This window comes from Trachemys scripta, chromosome 13 (genome assembly GCF_013100865.1).
Source record: "Trachemys scripta elegans isolate TJP31775 chromosome 13, CAS_Tse_1.0, whole genome shotgun sequence".
Taxonomy (NCBI): domain Eukaryota; kingdom Metazoa; phylum Chordata; order Testudines; family Emydidae; genus Trachemys; species Trachemys scripta.
In genome coordinates this window covers 5,062,467-5,088,481 of record NC_048310.1, presented here as the reverse complement: position 1 = coordinate 5,088,481, position 26,015 = coordinate 5,062,467, and the positions used below count along the sequence as shown (strand labels likewise).

The 26,015-nt window shown below is 50.6% G+C and overlaps 1 protein-coding gene across 1 annotated transcript in view; it reads left to right on the top strand.

Annotated features, from left to right (window-relative positions):
- Positions 1-23,163, top strand: part of ACSF3 (acyl-CoA synthetase family member 3) — a gene marked incomplete in the record, with an annotated part of 120,730 nt that extends 97,567 nt beyond the window's left edge. The window contains 3 exon segments of the mRNA XM_034788369.1: positions 14,013-14,147; positions 15,104-15,215; positions 22,853-23,163. Coding sequence (XP_034644260.1) covers positions 14,013-14,147; positions 15,104-15,215; positions 22,853-22,970 — 365 coding nt within the window.
- Positions 23,164-26,015: the final 2,852 nt, after the last annotated feature.

Genomic DNA, 26,015 nt, shown 5'->3' with positions numbered 1-26,015 from the left:
CAAACACAAAGTCAGATGAAACCATCAAAGGAAAGGTAGCACAAGAGTCAACAACAGGGTAAAACAGCTCCTGTTCAAAGCCTCCCACGCTCCATGTCGTGCCCTGTACCATGGAAAAGAGACAAGCCATGTTCCACCCCCTCAGCGTGCCAGAGTTGTCCCACCTGCTGTTCCTTTTTCTGCCTAATTAGTTCTTGTTTGCCAAGCCCTTTGAGATCCTCAGATGAAAGGCGCTGAAGAAGGACAAAGTGTCGTTATTTCTGACTGCCTCAAAGAAGGGCTCCTCGAGGGTCTCACAGCTGGGATACCAATTGTCTCGCCGACATGCAAATTTGGTGAGCCCTGTGATTCTCCAGGTACGGTCTGTCGAAGGAATCCAGTAGGGAGGACGCCTCATTCTGTCTTTGCCCCCTCGAGCTGAGAGATCGCTGTGCCAGCCAAGCAGCCAGCAGCAGGGAATTCCTATCAGAACTTGTAAAGAAAAGCTTCAAGGCTCCCAAAAGAGCAGGCTGCAGACCCATCAGGATCCTAGTACCATCACCGCTTCAGCAGAGGCACAGAGATTTCCTGCTAGCAGCTAGCAGTTTGGGGCTCGATCCACAGGGGAATGCCCTTCTACACTGAGCTTCCCCAGCTTGGATCAGAAATAATTTCCCATCACTTTGGCTGGAGTCTTGTGTTGTCACTAGCGTTACTGTTAACGCCATTGCTTGTGGAGTTCACTGCAGCTCCAGGAACCTGGGGGTGATGGAGATCTTTTAAATGCCATTGGAAAGTCTGTGTGTCAAAGGAGATGTAGCCGGTATCAGGACCAGCACAGGAGATGCACCTGAAATAGTAAACGTTCATCTTTCATTGTGATTGTACAGCAGTTCTGACCCTGTCCTTACGCCGAACAAATTATATCGGATTCAAAATGTTCCACACGTGCAACAAGCCAAAGCTCTAAGCGGGAATAGTTCGGTCATACAATGAATGATGTGACACCTGTCAAAACAGGTTTTGAAAGTCCGCCTCTAATATGGCACCTGCAATACCTGACTGGGCCCACAGATAGGGAGTTAAATGGCTAACTCATGTCATTTGCCCTCACAATTAATGGTGAGCACAAAATGTAGGCGAAGTTCATGGTGAGTGTAAAGTTGTGCTGGCAAAATTACAGGGCTGGGTTGAGGCCACTTTTCCCCAGAGTGGCTAAAGCCTTCAGTCCGCAGCTTACATTTCCGGCTTAGGGCCCCCGTTGGACGGTTGGGAATGTCTTGGGTCTAATCCTGTTTTGTTTAATGCCGTTCCAGTGTCACCGAGTGGCCGGGGCTAAGGAGATGTTTAGAGGGAAGCTGTTTGTATCACTGAGGTGATCTAGATGGAAGCAAGGCTATCCACAGAAATAGCTTAGAGCACCCACTGTCACTAGCTTCTGGTAAGCTGAAATATTTCCATAAAGCCAAGTGCCTGGCATGTGTCTGTGCCACAGGTGGAGTATTGTAGTTGGATGGGCTTTGCAGGGTGGCCTCAGCTCAGCCCACACTGGGTTTCATGCTGATCACCCCACTTTGCCCGAACAGTGCCCCTTTCTCCCACTCCTCTTTCCCTCTAGTGCATTTTTTACCCATAGATTTTCGACAGCTGAGCTGCCACCTTCTTCCACCAGAAACAAATAACTGAGTGAGATAACGAGGGAGCTAAGGAAGAATAAACCTAGAGCCTAGCGCCTCTGAGAGAGTGAAATTCAACCCAGCTCAAGGCCCGTGTGCCGCTCAAGTCCTGCTTCGTCACCGAGGCACTCTGCAGAGGGGTGGATTTCCCCCTGGGAGCACTGCAGGAGCAGAACAGCACTAAGAACCGCCAAGAGAACTTGAGAGCCTTTGGAACAGCTGGTCACAGTCTTAGCTGCCACCGGGGCAGGGGGTTAAAGTCACTCACTTTTTGCTTATCTACAACAGATATTTCCTTTCAAGGTGATGTTTCGCTGCTTACTAATGTAATGGCACAAGGGAGTGGCCGTTAGCCCTGTTCTTCACTGGGTGAATTATCAGAAGTTCTAATGCCACTTAGAGGTCACCTGTATAGAAATTAAAGTGGGCCTTGTATCTGGTTCTGACTACGGGCTGTAGGCTCACAGAGCAATACAAGGCTTCTTGTCCCCATGTCTGAATTGTGAGTGGAGCTTCCTCTGATTCCTCCAGGGAGAGCTGTGCATTTATAACAAAGGGCTTGGAAAATACAGCTTTGAAATAGGTGTCTCCTCTTCTGAAGCCATCAATGCCCATTGCCTCGCCTTCCCCTTTGCAAGGGGAGTAGTTGGGCCTGTGTGGGCAGCTCCCCACTGCACCAGCACCCTCTGTGCATAATTGGAAGTAGAAATGTCATCAAGTGATTGCAAAGGCTGAACATTTAGATGTTCGATTTCAGCAAATGGCGGAACACTGCTGATGCAAAAGGGGAGACCAGAGTAAGGCTGGGTTTAATCAGGCCAGCTGTGTCCTAACGGCCTACTTTCCTGGCAGCAGTTCACCGCTGTTTTTTTCCCCTACAATTTGTGCTAGCTTTTCAATCCTGCAGAGCCAGTCTAGCTACCGGAGCAGGGCTGCGGCCTGTTCCGCCTCAGGCATCGTTGGTGAAAGAGGCAGGGAAGTTCTGATTCCAGGTTCTTTCATGTGGCTACTGTCCGAAGCAGAAAGCCCACAGCCTGGTTTTCACGTGCCCGGCTGGGTTTCCGGGCTGCGTTCCCTGTAAGCTGTGTGCTTGGGCGGCCGCCCAGGAGAGATTCAAATGCCGCCCAGCTGATTAGAGAGTGCGCACAGCCAGCAGCATGTGCTCAGGTGCCCCCCCCCCCCCCCCCCACGTTGCTCCATCCTGCAGCTGCTTCCGGGACCCTCCTGCTGGGTGTGCAGAGTGGGGGGAGGGTGCTGATGTCAGGGTGTCCCCCTGCCCCTGTACCCCATCTCCGCAGAGCAGGGGAGAGGGGACAGCTTGGCTCAGGACTCTGAGCTGCTGTGGTGAACGGTGAGTGAGTGCCTTTCTTAAAGAGACAGTGCACTGTTTCTAAGATTTCCCCAGCAGCCCGCTCTCAGTCTTTGTGTCTCTTTCTCTGTCTCACACACACAGTCTCTGGGTCTCACACACACTGTCCCACAGTCTCTGTGTCACACACACACACATAGTGTGGCACACACGCACTGTCACTGTGTCACAAAAACAGTGTCTCACACACACACACCATCTCTTTGAGACACATACAGTCTGTGTCACACACTCTCTGTCTCTTTCACATTCACCTCCCAACACATACTTGTATTATTGTTGTTGTTACTTCTTGGTACTTCCTGCAATGCACATATATTCTCTGCAATTTTACTCTTCCAAAGTGTGTTATTTTAGTGTTTTGACTGGTCTATGCATTTCATAATTTTTATTTCTCTTACACTTAAACTTAATTCTTTGAGTAGTGAGTTCTAAAATGTCTAACCTGTCCTGGCTGGAGTAATTACACTGCTCTACAGCCAAAATGCTTCTGAAATAAATGTAGTCAAACTTTACTAATTCTGGGTCACTGAGAATGAAAATGATGCTTAAAATTGTTGATTGGCTCTAGTTTTCAAGATATGCTATTGGGTCAGTATATACGACCCTTGACTTGGGAATGGCGGAGGATAAGTGAGTTATAAAGGGAAGGGATCTCAATTTAAACCGGAAATGACTAAAGTACATCTTTGACTGGATCTATGAATAAATCTATGACTGGGTTTGGACAGTACTTGATTTTTAGGCAAAACAATGAATGATGCAATCTGAAGCTGGTATTGCATCATACATGATATGAATTGCATCATGTTATTCCTAGAAGTCATGGATGATGCAATCATAGCAAAGCTTACATCACTCTGCTGAACAAATTGCCCTATATCAGCTCTAGAAATCATACAGTGTCATGCACTCTTATTTGTCAGTGTTTGATTTTGCAAAGGGACACATTTCTGTTTAGCCAAAGTGAGCAGAGATGCCTCGTACTTGTGTGAACAGTGCAGATAACTTCTGCTATGTTTGTGGTGAAGTGACTTTTGCATCACAAAAGCGCAGTATAACCACTATGGTTAAGAAAGCCTATCACCTTTATTTTGGCTGCAAAATTGGAGATCAGGACAAGAGGTGGGCCCCACACATATGCTGCAACACTTGTGCAACAAATCTTCGCCAGTGGTTGAACAGGAAAAGGAAATCTATGCCTTTTGCAGTGCCAATGATTTGGAGAGAGCCAACAGATCATACCAGCAATTGTTACTTCTGCATGGTGCCTCCAGTTAGGAAAGGTGTGTCAAAGAAGAAAAAGTGGACTGTGCATTATGCAAACATTCCATCAACTATACGCCCAGTACCCCACGGAGAAGGACTGCCGGTTCCTGATGCACCAGAATCATTCTCACTTGAGTCAGACGAGGAAGAGGATGAAACTTCTGGTCCTGAACCATCAATGTCACAGGACCCACATTTTCTCCCATCCTCCTCCTCTGAATCACACCTCATAACACAAGGTGAACTGAATGACCTTGTCAGGGATTTGGAACTACCCAAGAGTAAGGCAGAGCTGTTGGGCTCCAGACTACAGCAGTGGAATCTCCTGGCAGGTGATGTTAGGGTTTCCATGTTCCGTGACCGTCAAAAGGATCTTGTCCCATTCTTCTTCATGGAAGGTGATCTTGTAGCCTGCAACAACATCGATGGTGTGATGGCAGCCCTCAACATCATTCACGATCCAGATGAGTGGAGACTGTTCATTGATTCATCAAAGACGAGTCTTAAAGCTGTTTTACTGCATAATGGCAATGTTTTGCCATCAATTCCAGTTGGTCATGCAGTTCATATGAAGGAAACCTATGACAACATGAAACAACTTTTGAGGTGCATAAACTATGACCAACATCAGTGGCAGCTTTGTGGCAATTTGAAGGTTGTTGCTCTCTTGCTTGGTCTGCAGACTGGATGCACAAAGTACTGCTGTTTTCTCTGCGAATGGGATAGTCGTGCAAGAGATTCCCACTATATCAAGAAAGATTGGCCACTCCGACAGTCATTGGAGCCTGGGAGGAAAAGTGTTCAGCATCCACCACTTGTTGAATCAAGGAAGATTTTGTTACCACCCTTACACATCAAGCTGGGTTTGATGAAGAACTTTGTCAAGGCCATTGACAAAACACAAGCAGCTTTCAAGTACCTCCGTGGAAAATTTCCAAGGTTAAGTGAAGTTAAGGTAAAGGAAGGTGTCTTTGTTGGTCCTCAGATTCGTGAACTTCTTCGAGATGATGCATTTGACCATGCACTGCATGGCAAGGAAAAGATGACATGGAAAGCCTTCCAGTTAGTGGCAATAAATTTTCTCGGAAACAACAAGGCAGACAACTACAAGTTGTTTGTGGAAAACCTCCTCAAGGCATACAAAAGCCTTGGTTGCAACATGCCACTAAAGATACATTTTTTGCACTCTCATCTAGATTTTTTTCCACTGAACTGCGGAGCAGTGAGCGACGAGCACGGCGAGCGATTTCACCAGGACATTGCAACAATGGAGAAACGCTATCAGGGCAAATGGAGCCCATCAATGCTTGCAGACTATTGCTGGACAGTGACAAGAGATGCTCCATTTAATGAATACAAGAAACAAGCCAAGAAGCGCCAAGTAGACACTGAATAGGACTAAACTACGTACATAATAGTTTTTTGCCTTTTGTTTCATAATAAATTTTATTTATATAACCCTTCTGCTGATTTTTAAAGTGTTACATAAACAGGACAGGTGAAATATTATCATGTAAAGCAACCATAAACACATGAAAAGACCTAGGTTTACAATTTATCATTAAAACTCTACTATCTACACAATATACATAGACATAAAATGTAAAAACTTAAATATCTTAGAAACAGTAGCCAATCAGTTGTTTTAATTGTCATATTTGAATTCAGCACATCAAAATACATAATAAATAGCACATTTTATCTCTGAAGCAGACAACTTCTCAAAAATTGTAGATCAGTGTTATCCCTATGGTAACTTTTTAAAAATATATATTATATCTAGGTTTTTTGTTTCTACTGATGGCGCACATCCGCATGTACCTCGGTGCACGTAGCAAAATTTATTCCGCACATGGATGGAAAAAATTAGAGGGAACATTGTTTACGGTGCTGGCAGATAGAGAACATGTCTTTGATTTGTAAACCACATGGAGAATGCATCTGGAGCTGGCCAGGAACGTCCTGTCTCGGGGCTGATGGGAATGCACTTGACAGCGCGGGTTGGAATAAGGCTGGCATTTATCTTATAGGGACCATTAATGTAAAAGAAAATATTTGTAAATAACATTAAGGTTGTGAAAGAAACTGACAAAAGCCAGGAAAGTCCAAGTTGTAATTGACAAGCTGGTGTGGTGACTCAGTGCTCACTGGTGTGTCAGCTCTGCGCTCTCAGCACCACCAGTTCGCATCCCCACTAGGGACTTACACTGACACTGTCATTACATGAAAGATTGCAACATATGTTTCTGAGGGCTCCTTCCTCCTCCCGCCCACATATGCCTTTTATTTCCAGACACCTGGGCTCAAATGTGCCCTAGGTCAAGAGTGAAATGAGATTAGTGCTCTCGCTCTAGTTCCCAGGGGAGATTGCCTCTATCACAAAGCCGTCCTGATGCAGGCTCCGCTTAGCACCATTCTGCAGGGCCGATGAACGATGTCACTGAGCAAACATTTCTCAACCGCTAGACCTCTAATTTAATTCCTCTTTTTAATTGTGCACTGTGGGTCAAATCCATCTCTGGTGTAACCCCCAGGGCATCAGGGGGTGGAGCTGTCAGGATTGTTGGTAAATTGTGTAGTTAATTGCTTGACCACGCTTTGGTTGGGTATGAAATATATTCAAAAGCCCAAGTAACTACTGTCAGTCAGGTTTATTGCTGAAAGTCAATAATCGTGTAATCCAGGAAGAAAGGCTCAGTACAATACCAGTTTCTGGGAAGCCATCCCATGCAGCGTTGTTAAATTCACTTTACACAGAAGTTACACGTTTCAGCTAGCAGTATTTGTAGGATGACTTTACAAGTTACAAAACTCTTTACACGTCACTAAAATCCAAACCTTCTGTTTGTACCAGTTCCTTAACTTGTTGTTCTGTTCCTTCCTTGTCTTTGTTTTGGATACTAGAATTCCAGGGGCTGGTATGTAAAGATACCTTCTTCGCTTGTACCGGGGTAGAACATTCATGTATTTTGCCTTTGACGAATTTCTTATTGTCTAATGCCAAAGCTGACTTCAGCTTTGCAAAGTGTTATGGGATACTTAGCATAAGTGAATGGGATTATAGAAGGACATAGGCCAATTTAGTTCATGTAACTGCTGGAAATACATATATACAGAATATAACGATAGAGTGATATTATGTGCTTAATGCATATTAATACATATGATGTGAATAATACATATTGATAATGTGATCTATATTACCCCAGCATATATTGGTCAACAATATTGCTAACATTCTGTAATGGGTGATAAAGTTGACCTAATCATTCAATGATTTTTCTACCAACTCGTAACACAGTTCTGGCTCTGGCAGAGGGGTCTGCCAGTGGCAGACACCCTCCATCCCAGTTTTATCAGGACAGTTTTTCCTATGCATTCCTACTGGCCCAGAAACTTCTTCCAGGAAACACGAAATGTCCATGTGTTTCATTTCATCAGCCAAAATGTTTGTTGTTTTATAAGCACAAAATGTTTGTTCGTGACACGTTGCTATCCCCGGTAGAAGTGTCTCTGTGTTTACCAGGAACAAGTGATCCAATAGAATGAGTGCTCAGTGTCATGAACAGCGTTAGGTGTGAGAAATCTAGTAAGTGTAGACACGCTCAGTGCTGTCCTTTTGCTCAGAAAAGAATGTTAATGACACTTGTTCAGTGTGTCATCATAAACTCATTCAGACATTGACACAGACAAATCCTCCACTCTGAAAAATCGACCTGTGAGGGTGAGTCAGCCGGTGTGTTTTTCATGTTCTTCAGGTGTTGAATGAATGGACTCGCAGGCTACGGTGTAGTGTCCAGCGTTCAGAGACGGCACGGAGGCCCGTACATGCCTCAACAAGCTTCCAGCGCTGCTGGCGCCAGATATGGTTTCAGGGTCTGAGGGGAAGCCATTACTTTATTTCCAGTCTGCCTGTGGGAAGGGGACAGTCATTAAACAAACAGCCGCATCCTCTTAACTAGTCTCACTGGAGTAGGAAACCCCTCTTGGTGTGGGAGCCATCTAGTGCTCTGTTGTGCTGGATATACTGGCTTACTTGATAGGCTGGTAGCAGATGGCACAGGGCAGAGGGTAATGTGCCTGTCCTCTGTGCACCACCATTCCCTGGAGCTCTGGAGGAGTGACACGCACAGTATGCCCTGTCTTGTCAACAGTGGAAGGGATATCAAGTCTCAGCAGCTCAGGATTTAGAGAGAAGAAATGGGAAGGGAGAGAAACGCAGAGGCAGGGAGAAATTACAGAGCACGTCCCTGGGGTTAACAGCAGTAATAACAATAATACAAAGTAGTAACTGCCTCAGCGGCACTGCTGCTGTCTGAGGCCGAAGAATGTTTGCATCAGAGGGGTGTTGATGATACTAGTGGGACAGGAGCCATCATGTGGCAGAGAAGTGAAGAGTGGGGGTTCCCACTCCCTTCTCCCACTGAGCCCCCCACTCACCCCTGGTTTGGTTCAATCTGAGGTTACTGTTATCTCCTTTTTCTTACTGCTTAGTGACTCTCTGGGAAGTAGCAGCCCTGGGTGCGGCTAGTAGGAAGTGGAAGCCTTTTGAGAACCTTCCAAAAGTGGCAACATGGAATCCAGCTGGGATCCGGCTACTGGCCAACCAGAGCAAGAGCAAGTACTTACCTTGCTGAAAGGAGTGTCTGGGGGCATTTGAGAGATCAAAGCTGCCCCGGTACCCAGCTTGCAAGGGCTACCTGCACGAGGGGGAGAGAACAGAATCTACCCACGCGCACACACCGCTGCTGGTTCAAGACAAGGGGGAGTAACTAAGATCTGGCCACATACAAGAGAGTTGGTCTTGACATCACAAGCAGAAGATGGTGAAGTTCCACGAGGAGAGTGGGCAGGGAAACCCACTAATTTTCCAAAGGTGCTACCCAAAGATCACATTTTTGATACTGAGAAGGCGCACTGCTCCCTCCTGCTGGGCCAGCCTCAAGGAGGAAAACCAATGGCTTTCCCAGTGACATTGCTACATGTATTTCTTAGGGAGATGGTCATAAGGAAGGCTGGAGAGCTGAGAAGCCTTCCCTGTGGACCCATGCACCTTGAGATCATGCCACATCAAGGGGATAGCAGAGATGCTTTAGAACAGAGAGCTAGATCTCCACCCAGCAAAGAAATCTGCAGTTGTATTATTTCCTATCTCACGACCTTCACAGGAGCGATCAGGGGCACCATTTCCAATCTGCTAGAGAAGCAGAGAAACTTTGTCAGATTTTCTAGTAGACCTTTCACCAAACCATTAGCATTGGTTCCTTGTCCCAAATAGCAGCCGTCGGGGAACTGGTCCACTCCAGTCTTTCGCACTGCATGTTGTATTTTCTCAAAGCTGGACGCAAACACTATCCCTTCCCCTGGGTCAACTTAAGCCCAGCCCATAGTTGTGAACTCAGCCTTCCCCAGTACACAGCTAATGGCAAAGTCATTTTGTGTAGCAGCCCTGATCTGAATCCCCAGTGCTTTCTGTCATTCCAGAGGATCTCCCTTGGCAGGAGTGGCCGAACCCCCCCACACTAGAATGCTGCACTGCAAAAGGGGCCGTCTGCCTGCTAATCGGTGGTGGATTATACTTTTTTATGGTGTCAGCATTCCTGCAACAACGCCAAGCACACCCCTAAGAGCTCTGTCCTGCAGTGCTAGAATAACACCCCTCCTACAGAGCGCCTCCTTCAAGGGAGCACAGACCAGTTAAGTCAGATAAAGCTACGGGGGAATGTGTGATCTCATCAGTCACAAGGCACTTTCACTACTGACATGGAGACTTGGGTTCAGATACGTGTCACCTCTCCAGCTGAATTCATTTGGTGGACTTAACCCATTCCTATTGGACAGCTGTCTGTGTCACAAAACCGGCACCGTGTGAGGAAAAATGGCAGCTCCACTTTGTGTAAATAGTTTTGGGTGACATGGACACCACTGTTTGCTGTTGAACTAGGTCAAAATTCCCTCTCTTCCTGTCTTCTCTTTATGAATACACCCCCGGTCGCTGGCTACGAGCACATGGTTCTCCACACCCGCTCCTCATTCCTCAAGTCACATTTCAATTAATGTTCCACATCTGTCAGTCTCACAGACTGCCCTGAGGTCTAGAAAACACGGGGTCATTTATCACATGGGGCGTGAATTCCTTTCAACCTCCAAGAGTTAAAGATCAGGAGAGTCCCCTCTTAAAAAAAATTCCTATCTTTTTAAAATATTCCAAACAGTTCTTGATATACATGGGCACACTTTGATTATTGCACATGAGAAACTAAACTGAAGACAGGAAAATCTGAAGATAATGTCTCGGTTCCTGGCTAAACTGAGGGAAGTGCCACATGCAGATACGGCATGTGGACGCCCGATTCGGTGGAAATGCACATGTTGTTGGACTTGACCCAGATTCAAAGCCTGGGTCTAGCCGTTCAGTTTCCAGGAGGAAGAGTGGTCCTGTGACACTCAACAGCAACTACTCCAGCAGACTCCGGTGCCTGGTGCCTGGCTTCAGAGAAAGGCCAGTCCAGAAGTATGGCATAATCGGAGAGGGAGGGTGATCCTAAGGCCTCCATAGTGGGCAGTGGAGAGAGACCCTACCAAATTCACAGCCATGAAAAACACGTCACGGACCATGAAATCTGGTCTGCCCCCGTGAAATCAGGCCTTTTGTGTGCTTTTACCCTATACTATTTCCCTATAGATTTCATGGGGGGAGACCAACGTTTCTTAAACTGGGGATCCTGACCCAAAAAGGGTCATGGTATGGCCACCCTTACTTCTGCGCTGCCTTCAGAGTTGGTTGGCGGGAGAGCAGCGGCTGTTGGCCAGGCGCCCAACTCTGAAGGCAGTGCCCCACCAGCAGCAGCACAGAAGTAAGAGTGGCAATACCATCCCATGCCATCCTTACTTCTGCAATGCTGCCTTCAGAGCTGGGCAGCCGGAGAGCGGCAGCTGCTGACTGAGGGCCCAGCTCTGCCAGCAGCAGCGCAGAAGTAAGGGTAGCACTACCATACCATGGCCTCCTTACTTCTGCGCTGCTGCTGGAGGCGGCTCTGCCTTCGGAGCTGGGCTCCCGGCCAGCAGCTGCCGCTCTCCAGCCGCCCAGCTCTGAAGGCAGCGCCGTTGCCAGCAGCAGTGCTGAAGTAAGGGTAGCAGTACCACAACCACCACCACCCAACTCCTTTTTGGGTCAGGACAGATATAAATACCTGAAATCGTTAACTTTATTATTTTTAAAATCCTGTGACCGTGAATTTAGAGCTCTTCATCTCTGGAAGAAACAATTTGCAAGCCCAGAGATATTCATTGAGCATCATGGCACTGGCGGGTCTGTGCCCAGCCTGGGGCCATGCACAAAGATCCCCAGAGCTGAGCACACAGGAGAATCAAAGCAGTCCCTTTGGATCACTTCTTGCTGCCTCTTTCGCTGAGACCCCAAGCTCTGCAATGTGGCTGGCTGAGTTTCCTGGGCCACGGGATAGTGGCTACAGTCTCTCTGGTACTGAAGCTTTTTGGTGGCCAGTCCATTCTGCAGCCATTAGGCCAGACCTCCCACAGCGAGGCTGTTGTTCTGAGCACTGTGGCTCCCTGTGTCCTTTCACGTACCAGAGTTCCACGTTCCAAACCAGCCGGGGGAAGCCGGTTAGCACCGGGGGGCTAGCAAGGGAGGGCCCTTGAACCGCAGCCGTGCTGATTTCAACCACTCAGGCCTTTGTCTGAGGCTCCAGTTTCATGAGCTGTCTCCTTCCGATTTGAGCTTTGCAGCCAGCCGGGCAATCAGGTCCGTCAGTGACACCACAGCGGGGAATCAAGCTCAGTGTGTGGACACAATGCAACTGTGTGTCATTAAGGAGAGAATGGAGATTGACGGATAGGTTAAAGCTGAGAGCTCTCTTGTGCTCCCATCAAGAGTCTGCAATTGAAATCAGGAGTCCTGAGACCCCCCTGCCCAGCCCAAAGGGTGGCAAAGGCTCTATTAGCCGAATGTGACTAATCATCTTAAGTAGCTACCAAAGTGCAGCACAGCTTGTTAAGCGTTTAGCCAGGCTGTGCTGGGATGACCTCTCTCAATCTTCCCAGACTGCAGTACAAGTGGCTAATTATTTGATCACACCTGCCACACTCACACTCTCTCGCTGAGCCCTCCAGAAAGGACCGTTCTAATTCGACTCGCCGTTTGGTAAAAATCTCGTCCTTTTGCTATAATAGCACCAGCCCCCTCTTTTCATCAGAACCAGGCCGGGTGTGGGTGGGGTTAACCCCAGGTTTAGAAATCAAACTCCTCTCTAAAGCCTCCAGCACTGTCTGTTGCTGTGGCTGTAGCAGGCAGCATCTCCCCACACACACCAAGCACCCCTCGTAGCAGGCGTGGGTCCCACTGGGAGAGGATTAGGTGGGTTCTGCTGACTCCCTGAGGCAGGTAACTCGTTACCTTAACCAGACATGCACGAGGTGGAGGTGACTGTCTAGAGAGAGTGAGGAAAGATTGAGGGCAGGGGTGGGCAAACTTTTTGGCCCGAGGGCCACATCGGGGTTGCGGAACTGTATGGAGGGCTGGGTAGGGAAGGCTGTGCCTCCCCAAACAGCCTGGCCCCCGACCCCTGACTGCCCCCCTCAGAACTCCTGACCCATCCAACCCCCCTGCACCTTGTCCCCTCACCACCCTCTCTGGGGACCCCCGCCCCATATCCAAACCCCCTGCTCCCTGTCCCCTGACTGCCAAGACCCCTATCCACACCCCCACCCCCTGAGAGGCCCCCCAGGACTCCCACTCCTATCCAAACCCCCCCCGTTCCCCATCCCCTGACCGCCCCACCCCAGAGCTTCCACCCCATCCAACCGCTCCCTGTCCCCTGACTGCCCCCCCCACTTCCCACCCCCTTCCCATGCTGCTCAGAGCAGCAGGAGCTTGCAGCCCACACTGCCCGGCAGGAGCGGCAGGCCAGAGCACTGGCGGCATGGGGAACTGAGGAGGACAGCAGGGGAGGGGTCGGGGGCTAGCTTCCCGCGGGCCGTAGTTTGCCCATGTCTGATCTAGGGTATGGCTGAGCAGTCCTGGTGCAGAGACCTAGGAACAGCCAAGCCCAGAGAAAAGGTCTGAGATGAACCTCATGCTTAATCATTGTTAATTGTCAATAAAACCAGGAGAGGGTGAGTTGGGAGTTGATGTAGTGCGTGGATTGTGTCCGAGCACGTTGGGAAAGGAACCGGCCCACAGCAGAGATAATGCATCCTCTTATTTGTACTGCGTTCAGAGTCAAGCGTTTTTATTTTGGAAGGCAGAGTACCACTCGTCACTTTTCCTTCTGGGGGGCAGGATAGTCCGTTCCAGGAGGGAGGCAAAGCGAGGCTAGCTAACCTGCTCCCAGTCTATTGGGATCCCGGCGAAAACAGGAACACCCACGCCAAGCCCTGGGGACAGATTGTGTCATCCCGGTGGGGCTGCCTGGAGCCTTAAGATGCTCAGCAGAGAGTCTCTTCCAATGCTCGCTGGCCAACAGCAGATGTTCTGCCAGAGTCTCGTCCTAGAGAGGAGTTTTGACCAGTGCTTTGAATGTGGCACCATGGGCGTGGTGGCACATGCTGCACGGCAGCAGCAGGACCCGCTGGATCCACGCCTGGCAGCATTGGAGGGGTGCGGTCTGAACTGATCCGTGTGGGAGTGGCGGGACTGGGAAAACAGGCAGGGCCATGAGGAAGGAGCGGCCGCTAAGCAGCGTTTGCTCTGTTTGCAGGAGACACAGCGGTGTATAAAGAGGGCACGTACTGGATCAGGGGCCGCACCTCTGTGGACATCATCAAAAGCGGAGGCTATAAAATTAGTGCACTAGAAGTCGAGCGCCATCTGCTAGCACACCCCAGTATTGCAGGTAAGGTGCAGCACCTTGTGTTCGCTGCTCTCGGCTTTGGAGGGGGGCGGGCAAATTAAAGTGTTATTGCTCAAGGTGAAGAGCTCTACCTGGAGACAGTCCCAGGGCAGGCAGGCACTGGGCAAGCTTCCCCCAGGCATCTCTGTCCCAACTGGCAGTGCCCCCCAGGCCTCCAGCTGATAGGAGACTGGCGAGGGTGCGGAATTGGGCCAGAATGTTATTGAAGCCCAGGTCTCTGAGCGTGTTTGCAACCATGGCCGCCCCATGAGCTCTTGTTACTGGCAGAGCTCCGTTCCGGCTGTGTTAGCTGCCGTGTTCTGTGCTGTGCAGTAATGAGGATAGAAGGCATATGAAGGAGGTGCCATTGGGGAGCCTTGCTTGGGTTTAGCCCAGAAGAAGCCGATGTGAGACTGCCTGAGGGTTCTTGCCTGGGGGCCGTTTCCCAGCCTTTCCATTAGCAGGGTTGGGTGTCAGTGACAAGCAGACTGAATTCAGAGCCCAGCGCTGCAGGGCCTCTGTGGCTGAAGCCAGGAAACTCACAGCCAGGTGCAGATTCAGCAGCAGCTCACGTCAGATTTTGGAAATGAGAAATTTTCATTAAATCTTCCCTGAGCTCCTTGCTGACCCTTCATGAGAGGAGGGAATCGGTGTGCCGCCAGGGCAGGGTGCCCAGTAGGGGGTGGAATAGGTGCAGGGCAGGACAGGTCTCTCTTTATTCAGGCTACTTGGGGAGCTTTTCTGCTCTCTGTTAGACCCTGGTATTCTTCTGTCAGCTCTACCCTGTTACTCCTAGTAATTCCTCCCCCAGTCGATCCTCTCCTTCCCACTAAGGCTGTCCTGCCCACCTGTCCATGGTCTCACCAGCTTGCACAGAGTTAGTTCTTCTACGCTCTTCTCCTGGTCTCTGGGAAATGGGTCTGAGTTTCTTCAGGCTGAGTCTTTTGCTCTTTCTCCAGATGTGGCTGTGATAGGACCTCCAGACATGACTTGGGGCCAGCGGGTCAGTGCTGTGGTGAAACTGCAGGAGGGTGAGATGCTGTCTCTCAAGGACCTGAGGGACTGGGCAAGGTAAGTGCCAGTCATGGGACAGCACACATCAAATGCTGTAGTCTACTATCAGTGGGGTTGATAGCACCACCTACTCTTAAGGTTGTCTGATACTTCCCATTATAATACTCTTTTTCATTTGCTTATAACTTTGACAAACTTCAACTCTTTGGGCTGCAGTTTCCATGGGACTTGTATGCTGAATTATTTTGGAAAGTTTCAGCCAATATGGTTCATCCAATTCCAAGAACAAGTTATGGGGGAGAGAAGATATGTTGATTTACCATAAAAAAAAATCCTGGCAACCTTTTCTTTGAGAAACTCTAGTGCCCACGTGCTTTGGAGCAGGGCTCTGAAATGTAGCCAGAGTTGGCCACTGAGTCAGGAATGTGCCTTTTGCTGTTCCCATGAAAATCCACTCAAATTTGGCCAAGTTATAAACCTCTGAAAAAACTCAGTTCACACATCCTGTCAAACTGAGAGGACAGACCAAGTGGGGTCCTGCAGGGGATTGTCCTAGGTGTAGTACTAATCAACATTGTCATTAATGATGATGATGATAGAGTGGAGAGTATGCTTATAAAATTTGCCCCAAACTGGGGAGGTGTTGCAGGCACTTTGGAGGACAGGATTAGAACTCAAGATGATCTTGATAAATTGAAGAATTGGTCTGAAATCAACAAATGAAATTCAATAAAAGCAAGTACAAAGTACTACACTTAGGAAGGAAAAATATGCACAACTACAAACTGGGAAATAACTGGCTAGGCAACAGTACTGCAGAAAAGGGTCTGGGGGTTGTGGTGGATCACAAATCGAATATGAGTGAACGGTGTGATGCTACTGTGTAAAAGGCAAATGTCATTCTGGGGCATATTAACAGGAGTGTTGCATCTGAGACACACAAGGTAATTATCTTGCTCCTCTTGGCACTGGTGAGGCCCCAGCTGGGGTACTGTGTCCTGTTTTGGGCACCACACTTTAGAAAAGACATGAACTAATTGGAGAGTGTCCAGAGGAGAGCAATGAAACTAAGAGGCTCAGAAAATACAATCTCTGAGGAAAGGTTGGAAGAATTAGGAAAGTTTAGTCTAGTAAAAGATGGCTGAGGGGGGAACCTGATACCAGTCTTCAGATATACGAAAGGTCGTTATAAAGAGGACAGTGATCAATTGTTCTCCATGGCCACTGATGGTTGGACAAGAAGTAATGGGCTTAATTTGCAGCAAGGGAGATTTAGATTAGATATTAGAAAAAAAACTTTTGAACAGTAAGGGGAGTTAAGTACTAGAATAGGTTACAAAGGGAGGTTGCAGAATCCCCGTCCTTGGAAGTTTTTAAGAACAGGTTAGAAAAGTGGCTGTCACTGATGGCCTAGGTTTACTTGGTCTTGGCTCCACGTGGGGGGATGGAGTAGGTGTCCTCTTGGTCCCTTCCAGCCCAACATTTCCCTGAGTCTGTGCTCAGGAGAGATTGTTTAGAGTTTAGCAGCTGAAATCCTGAAAGATTCCACCCTCACTGGCCTGCGCTGTCCCCTCACTGCTCCTCGGTGTGACTGCCAGTTGTAACATAGTTTGGTTGTGTGTAATTATTGACGTAAGTGCAGAGTGGCGGAGAGGCAGCGTGGGTCCTGTGATGGAAGAGTTCAGTAGTAAGACATGGTTTCATTTGGAGGCCACTCGTAGTCTGCTGCGGTCTCAAAGGGGCGTCTGGTGTGAACGGCTCGGAGCAGCGAAAACACACTCAGCCGGTCTGTTAGTTTGGGGCGTTGGTCACCAGAAGGAATGAACTAACTGAACCCAAACAAAACCAAAGTCCTGCGTTAGGTCAGAACCGGGCTGTAAGCAGCACTGTCTGCCACGGGGCCCGGGATGCGGAAAGCTCAGCAGGTCCTGAGACCCGGTGCTAACTACTCGCCGCGGAGGTGGTAGTGGAAGGGAATGGGCTGCGCTCCCCAGAAGTGCGCTTGACGAATGGTGCAGTAATGAGCTGGTTCTCTGCTCACTAGTGGAAGTTGCACCCTCTGTAGCCAGAAGGGGCTGTGCAGGGGAGAGGGGGAACAGGCCCCAAAGCACCGTCACTCACGGAACACAGGGTGGCCGAGAACAGGAGCTAAAGCAGGGACACTGGGGGAGAAGCATCATGGTTCCTCCCCAGTTGTTTCCACCAAAGCAGGGACCTTTGCTCAGGTCTCGGCCTATAATGCTGCTGTCTCCCCCCATCGTCCTTCCTGTCCATTTGTTCGTCAGCCTTGGGAAGCCCGTCCATCGGGTCTCCTCTCCATCCCAGCGGGGGGGCCGTAAGGCCCAGCACAACAAAGGGAGCCCTTCCAACACCATGTGCACGTGCAGTCGTGGGCAAGGTGCCTGTAGCTCAGAGGCATGCAGTGGCACAGCATTTCTGCACTGAAAGCCGAGGACTCTGGGAGCCTCCGCAGCAGCTGAGAGACGGAGAAGCAGGATCACTTTTGTTTATTATTTATTTTAGTATTCCACTAGCAAAGTATATAGTCATGGAGCCATTTGTTTTCCTGGAGACTCCTCTCCCTAGGGCTGCGGATCGTTCTGGGGAGGCTGGCGCTATTTCACAAACAGTAGGAACACTTGTTTCATCAAGGGCTGCACAGCTGGCCAATTAAAGATTCCCCTGGATTTGCAAAATCGCAGTTGGAAGACTACAATTTAGCAAATGCAAGGAAGATTCTAGTTGGCCAGCTGCTGCTCTGATTAAACAATTACTTTGTGGGAGAAAAAATCAAACAAAGGAACCAAACCCATGCTGGCTGGTCCGACAGAGCCAGGGCCGGCTCCAGGGTTTTGGCCGCCCCAAGCAGCCAAAAAAAAAGCCGCGATCGCGATCTGCGGCGGCAATTCGGCGGAAGGTCCTTCGCTCCAAGCCGGAGTGAGGGACCGTCCGCCGAATTGCCGCCGAATAGCTGGACGTGCCGCCCCTCTCCGGAGCGGCCCCCCCAAGCACCTGCTTGACAAGCTGGTGCCTGGAGCCGGCCCTGGACAGAGCAGCCAAGTCTGACCCCAGCATCCTGCCTCCTGCTGACACTGCTTCCCGCAGTAAAAACATATTACTCCTTTTACACCACTAGTCTGGGAATCCTGCTTCTCCCAGGGGGGCTGAACCTACCTGGCAGTCTGCTCCATGCCTTTACATTGATAGGCTCTGGGAATTATGGCTGGGACGCACCTCCCGGAGGGGGGGAAGCAGTTCTAATGTGTTTGCAATCTCCACGAGCTCTGCTAGCGAAAAAGGAATGTACTTCCCCTGTCACTGGGACTGAGGCACTGAGACAGGGCGTGTGGCAGGGTGGCAAGTTGGAGATGAAGGCACCACAGAGTGTTTGTTTGATAGCCACTGAGCTTGTCTTACTGATAGGACTGGCATTGTCTCCAGCGGTTCCCTTTATCCGTACCTATTACAGCCCTTTCCCACACAGCCGTCCCACATACTGGCTAGACAGCAGCTCAGAAAGACCCTCCTGGCCTGTGTTGAATGCTGGTGCCCAGCGCGGCGCGGTCCCCAGAATGCCGGGATGCATCACTGTTTATAATTACTCTTCTAGCGTGAGGCCTGCAGTCACAGATGTTTCCTGCGGCACTGTCTGGACCAGCACATGCAGGTGTGCCCAGACGCTCCAACCAGCCCTCCCTTACTGTCTCCAGTTAGTGCATCTTCCCAAAGCACAGGCAGGGAGATCTGTGCTGCTCTGTGACCTCTCTGCTTTTGTCTTTGCCGGGGCTTCGTTCGCCTTTGTCTAGTCACAATCGCCCTTCAATCAAGCCAGTCCGCAGGGAGAGAGCTCTCCCATCTCCTCTGTTCATGGTGCTTAGATCCTCTCCGGCTCACACTGTGATTCTTTGCCCGTGCGCAGCAAAGATAGGAGCCCTTCAAATTAAGCCATTCAAATGTGAAGAGAGGAGAAATCCAGCCAGTGCCTGCTGTGCCTTAGAAGGGGCAGCGAGAGCCCCAGGAAGCGTCCGTGCCCCTCGCCCATGCGCTGTCTTGGTGCTGTCTCCCAGGCACCACGCTCACACTGGCTTTTCCCCTCAGTCCGCATGGCTCCCTCTCGCTCTGTCTCTCCCTTTATTTTATGTGTCACTTACGTTTGTTTTGCCCCTTTCTCGTACTCACTGGCAGGCGACACATGTCCCTCTTCAGAGTGATTCATTTTGCAGCTTTCGCCTCCAATCTCGTTTCCCGGTGACAGGCGCCGTCCTGAGTTAGAGCCGTCCATATGGTAGGATGTGTTGATTGTTGGGTTTGGGGGAGGCGGGGGGGGAGGGATGACGGTTGAAGAGCTCAGTGGACTTGGCAGGTTGCATTAGAATCAGTGCCAGGGAGCTGCCTGTCGGAGCTGGGTATGGCCCCAGGTTGGTGACACGCAGGCAGCAGAAGGCAGGAGACAAGCCCCCTGCTCTTCAAAGGCCAAAGAGACTTGGTTCCTGAGCTAGTTCTGTGCTGAGCCTCCCTCCTGTGACAGAGAGAAGGAGCATAGATTCATAGATTCTAGGACTGGAAGGGACCTCGAGAGGTCATCGAGTCCAGTCCCCTGCCCGCATGGCAGGACCAAATACTGTCTGCATGTGTAAGAGCGTACACGTCTGGTGTGAGGGGCACACAGGTTAGCATTTGGGCATAGCTGGCCGGCCTGCAAGCTCATCTGTTACGTTCTAGGCAAAGCGACTAGTAACGAGGAGACCCACTCAGAATTGTGTCATTTTCCTTCATGATATTACTCTGCATTTATCATTTGTTTTCCCTGCCAGTGCTAATGGTAAGGATAGATTAGTATCCATTCAGCGCTATCCGTTCTGCTCACTGAAGGCAGTTCACCCTCCCCTCTCTGGGGCACGCTCCGAGGTTTGTGATGCGTTTTTTAACCAACTGGCGTGCACAGGCAATGGGGGTGTGAAGGGACTGGGGAGCCCAGTAGGACTGTGATTGTCTCATCCGTCCCCAGCCAACATCTGGTTTGGGTCGCAAGTGACGGGAGTCTCACTCTGCATCGTAGAGCGGACGTCCCCATGTCCCCAGCTGAAAGTGAATCCACGGCTGACGCTCCCAGCCAACTCGGGAAGGGCCAGCTGCTGCGGAGGATCTCACTCAAACACCCTGCGCCTCTCCTTTTGGCACTGTTATCCTCACTGCTCCCCCAGCTCCTTGGCTCTGCACAGACGCTACTGGGAGGCACCTGATTTCCAGTTCCCTGTGCTAGGAAGAGGCTCTTACTGCCCATGTGTCAAATCCCCCCTGCAAACCCACATCTTTCGTCAAGCCCCAGGTGTGGAACTCCTTCCCTGAGGGTCTCTGCAGCGCTTCCCTGGGCTTGTGTGTGTCTGAGTTAGGCAGGGAGTTTCCTGGAGCTGACATGCCAGTGACATCACACTCCTGTGATTGTGATGTCATAGCCACCCCTCAGTGGAATGAATTGGGGGAGAGGTCTGCTCACACCAGATCCCTTATGGCAGGGGTCGGCAACCTTTCAGCAGTGTGTGCCGAGGCTTCGTTTATTCACTCGGATTTAAGGTCTCGCGTGCCAGTCATACATTTTAACCTTTTTAGAAGGTCTCTTTCTCTAAGTCTATAATATATAAACTGTTGTTGTATGTAAAGTAAATAAGGTTTTTAAAATGTTTAAGAAGCTTCATTTAAAAGTAAATTAAAATGCAGATCTGATCAGTTTAGTGTGATCTTTGCCCTTGCTGAGTTTTCCAGTGTCCGGCCCGGATTTGGATACTTGAAGCTGCACACAGGCTTCTGAGGGATCAGTTGTTAACCGGCCCCAGAGGGACACAGGACCAATTTCAGGTGTGAAAATACCTGTTCACACAGGTATGTGGCTCCAAATGCTGAAAGCATTGCCAACGCAATTTTCTTCAGACAGTTAAATTTCACTGGCAGGGATGTCCAGCAGGTCAGAATAGAGGCCCCATGATCTCTCTCGGTAGCTTCAAGTGCGCGCCTTTGATGCCCACAATTCTGAGCTTTTTAACTGAATGAGCTGCATTTCGAAATCTTCAACACCCATCCACTGAAATACAGACCATTCCAAGTCGCTTTTGTTCAACTTTTCAGGTTTAATTAGAAAAGCAAGCATTGGGCCAAATCACTGGAAATCTTGAAATCTGTCAGAAAATTCTGGTTCCTGTTCTTGCATGTACATTCTAATCGCAACGTCAAATGCAGTGCGCTGTTCCATGTGGCGTGATAGTGTTGTAAGCAGCAAATCAGGACTTAAAAATATCCCAGCACAGTGATACTGGAACAATTTTTAAGGTGAGGGTGCTGAGCTGTGCCCCCCCTTGCCCTGTCTGCACCCCTCACTGCCCCAGGCTGGGGCCAGTGGACTACAGCTGGGAGCGGCTGCAGAGCCCTGGGCCAGCAGCTGGGACCCCAGGCCGGCAGCAGAGCCCCCTGGACCAGTGGCCGGGACCCAGGGCTGGCAGCGGGCTGAACAGGGCTGGCAGATGGAACCCTGGCTGGCAGAAGGCTGGCGGCCAGTACCCCAGACCGGCAGTGGAGCCCCTGGGACTGGTGGCCAGGACCCGAGCAGTGTGAGTGTGTGACGTAGTGGAGGTGGAGGGGCCTGACCCCGAGAGAGAGTGGACCCCCGAGAAGGGCTGTCTCACTAAAAGGGGCACCCCACACGGACCGCACGGGGCCAAGAGTGGGCACGATCTGTGAGTCCGTGACAGAGTGCCACTGAAAATCAGCTCACGTGCCAGAGGTTGCCTACCCCTGCCTTATGGTAATCGGCAGCGATGAGGCAGCTCTGTTGGTGAATCCTTAGGAAGTGGCGAGTTGTGGGTCCAGGGAGGGCAGATGTCACACGTTAACGGGAGGCTGCCTGTCCCATGGTCTTCCTGAAATGACTCTCCTCTGAGTACTTGTGGCACCTTAGAGACTAACAAATTTATTAGTCTCTAAGGTGCCACAGGTACTCCTGTTCTTCTTTTTGCGGATACAGACTAACACGGCTGTTACTCTGAAACCTCTCCTCTGAGTGGGATTTCACAGCCGTGTCCATCACACTCAGATCAGCTGAACCTTCCACGCCACGATCTTGCTATGTTGCCAGGACCCTTTGTTTCCTCGGTGAGCCTTGCCAGAGCCCTGCCATGTCCCACCATAATGGCCCCGTTACGGGGTGTCTCTGTTGTGCTTCGCTGGGTAGCTAGTTGTGGACAGAGTTGCTTGGTCCTGCAGGACTAAGAGGATCATGTTTATCCCCTAGTGGTGCAGTCAGTTAAGGCCGGGGATTGGGATTTCTCCGCTGCATTCTATTGCTGGCTGTAGAACTTGTCACCTGCCAGAACTGGGTTAACCCTTCACATCCCTGGAAAGGGAAGCCTCGCTGTGTGTGTGTTGCATTAGGTGAGGAAAGGGTATGAATAACCCTTCAGAGACCTCTTCCTTTTCTGCTTTATTGGATGTTCTCATCACAGGTTTTTTAACCCTTTAACTCCCATATGTGCCACCATCCCGTGACTTGAGGGAGCACTTCTTGAAGGTTCATCTTCCTTTTACTCAGTCTACAGCTACTGTGCTGTCCCCAAAGAGAGTGGAGCATACCATCTGGTGGCTCTGGAAGGGAGGTACCACCGTGATGGTGAGGATTATTGAAAAAGTATGTTTCTGTGTTCCAGGGAATCCGTGGCGTACCACTCTGTCCCCACAGAGCTGCTCCTGGTGGAGGAGATCCCACGCAATCAGATGGGAAAAATCAACAAGAAACAACTTCTCAAGCACTTCTACCCAACCTAGTGAGGCACCAGGCTGAGAGCAGGGCCGAGATGGCTCTCCCCCTAGTGCCTGCTGCTTCAATGGAGTCTGTCTGAGGAGCTTTAATGCATCCTAGTGCAATGGGTTTGCATGAAAATGATACAAATCAGGTGCTGTCAGTGATTTCTGTGCTCGTCATGCTGGGATTGTCAGTCAATAAAATCTGGTTTCATTCCACATGGTCTCCTCATTGGCTGAGCAGGACCTGGAGAAGAGCAAGGTTATGTTCCTTCTGTAGGAGCCACTCTCAAGAATCTCAGAGCCACCCCCGATAGACACTGAGCAGCCAGGCCCAGGAATAAATGGTGTGTGTGAGTACCAGAGAGGTCTGAAATATTTGCAAGTAAGAGGAGTGTCCTACACGCATGCCAGGGCTGATCATGGAGGACTTCAGACTCCTGAGGACTTGCTGGGCAGGTCCCTAGTTCACTGAGTTAGTGTTTAGATGCAGAGCTTTGGAGCGGAGCGCGTAGCTGAAGCGCAGAGCAGCTCCGGAGCAGTGGAGCTGGAGCGGAGTCGGAGCACAGCTCCAAAGCCCTGTTTAGATGGATGGGAGATGGCCAAGGGGAGCAGGCTGTGTTGGGTGCTGGGCTGAGGGGAGAAGTAGAATGCTGCCGTGTGTGTCCCCTCTTTCACTCCAGCAGCCCCCCTGCAGGCTCAGGCTGATGGGATCCATCCTGCACCCCAGGGAGCAGCCGTGTGAGCTGGAGTGAAATGGAGCCAGCCTCATTGCCAAGAGCCCTGCAGTCATTGTCCAGGCAGAGCTTGGTTTTGAAGGGGTTTCCACCTGGCTTCCTGCTCCGGACTGCAGTTAGCTGCCCCCTCCACCATAGTCCTGCAAAACAACGGGAGCTGATGGCACTCGGCACAGGACCTACCCGCCTGGCTGTGCCCGGGCTGTCAGAGTCTGAATGTGGGCTGAATGGCTCTGTTTACCCGGGCATGTGGCCTCAGCTGGCAATTCTCCAGGAGTTTCAGGGAATTTACAGGGTAAACGCCGGGTAAGCGCAAGGGACGCACAGAATTATTTGTCTCTTCTACACCAGAGCCTAAGTAACATGGAAATGGCCTTAATACCCAACAGGTTTAGTCCCTGTACCATGCAGTCCACACAGCTAGTCAGCAGCTAGGTCCTACGCGGCACGCAGAGAATCTACTGAACCCTGTGTCGTTCCCAGGTAAGAGTGGCCCATGGCTAGGACGGACTTTACACTGTCTTGGCATGGAGGGGAAGGTCTGTACAGGAACCCCTGAACTCCCCGCTCCCTGTCTTTGTGTCTCTCTGCATGCTCATCCTCGCTATTCTGTATCTCTCAGCCTCAGGCCATATGCAACTCATCCCAGATGAAATTACTCTTTAAATTAAACTCCTCTCTTCAGCCATCCACAGTGATGCCTGTTAATTCTGCCTTGCTTTCCACGCTTCCCTCCGACTTTCCCCCCGTGGTGGGATTTTTGTTGTGCTTTGTTTTGTTTTTATGGAGCAGTTAAAGAGTCCGTCATTTAGGGGAGTCTAATCTCTTTGTGGGAACGTCTAATAACCTGCTGTAAATTGATATCTGTCCGTTGGCATGCTTCGCCACACGCCTCCTTCTGTTTTCCTGCAGATGTGAAGAAGCAGTAATTAGAGAAGCACAAATAAATACAAACTGCTCTTAATAACCCATGCGCAGCTCTCTCTCCTCCCCGCTCCGTGCCCAGGAAATGCTCTCTCCTCATGGCTGCCCTGGGCTGTCTACGTGCAGACATGAGGGTGGTGCCCATCCAGGTGCAGGGTTTATGCAGGCCCATGTGCTTTGTGTTGACCCCAGGCTTCCCCTCTGCATGGAGAGTGGACTCCAAAGGGCTCCTGGCCTGTAACAAGCCCGGGCTGTGGGTATTCTGCCGGGCGGATTCATGGGGCACTATTGCCATTTGCCAGCGTTTCAGGAACAGCGCCTGGCCATGCCTGCCAGGTGAGAGGAAATGATCCAGAGCCCCCCCTTCGCCGGTCCACAGGCTGCCACCCCTGCTGGCTGTGGGGAAACCACACTGATTGGGGGTGGGGGCGGGGGCTCCCACCACTGCCAGGAGAGGAAGGGAGCTGGTTGGGGGCTGGGGACAGATCTGAGCCTTGATTTGCTTTCTTTGCGGAGTTTGTTTTAAAAGCAAAGCACAATATCCAGAGTGGGAGGTGGGGGGGGGGGTTAGCTTGTCTGAAGCATGCGGATGCTAAAGCCCCCAGGGTAATACACAGCACCCGGGAAGGAGAGATCACCCCCCAGGAACCAGCCTGCGGAGGTGGCACGCGGGGCGTCGGAGAGCGATCACGCCCCACTCTAGCCGAGCGGCACCTGGGAGATGTGAATGTAACACCCGGACTGTACCTCCCACGGGAATAGAGCAGGGGCCAGGTTTCCAAAAGCCAACATCTGTGTGGGTGGGGGCCGGGCCCGGGGCCATGTGCATGGCCTGCAGGTTGGGCACCTGTAAAATAGGCTTTGGAAACCTGGCTGGAGATGGCACTTTAATGTTTTGCCTGGCGACATCCCAGCTGATCCGTCCTCTCGTTTGCAGAGGACACCCCTGAGCCCATCCCTTAGCTCCCTGCCTCTGACCCCTTTGGTAACGCACCGAGTCCAGCCTCTCGGTTTCCAGCAAGAGCTTCCAGTCCCCGAGTCCCTGTGCAGAGCTGCTGCTTCCCCCTCCCTGCTTCACAGCAGGTTGCACCGGCCCTCTCTCCTCATCATCCGTCAGAGCTGCTGACAGCTGTACCAGAGCCCCCGCACCTCTGTGCAAACACTGCTCATTTCGGATGCTGTAGCCTGCACAGAGCAGACCCCACTGAGATCTTACACTCCACTCTCAAATTAAAAACAGGAGCCAGGCGCCGGGGGCGCTGCGCGGCTGACAGCTCGATAAAAACCTGTTTGCTGCTTCCTCCTCTCACGCTCACCTGGCTACGGGGAAAAACAGTCACTAAAAGCCTTTGATCTCAGCTGCTGGGCTCCTTGATAGCGACTCGCTCTGCTCCCAGGAAGTGTGGCT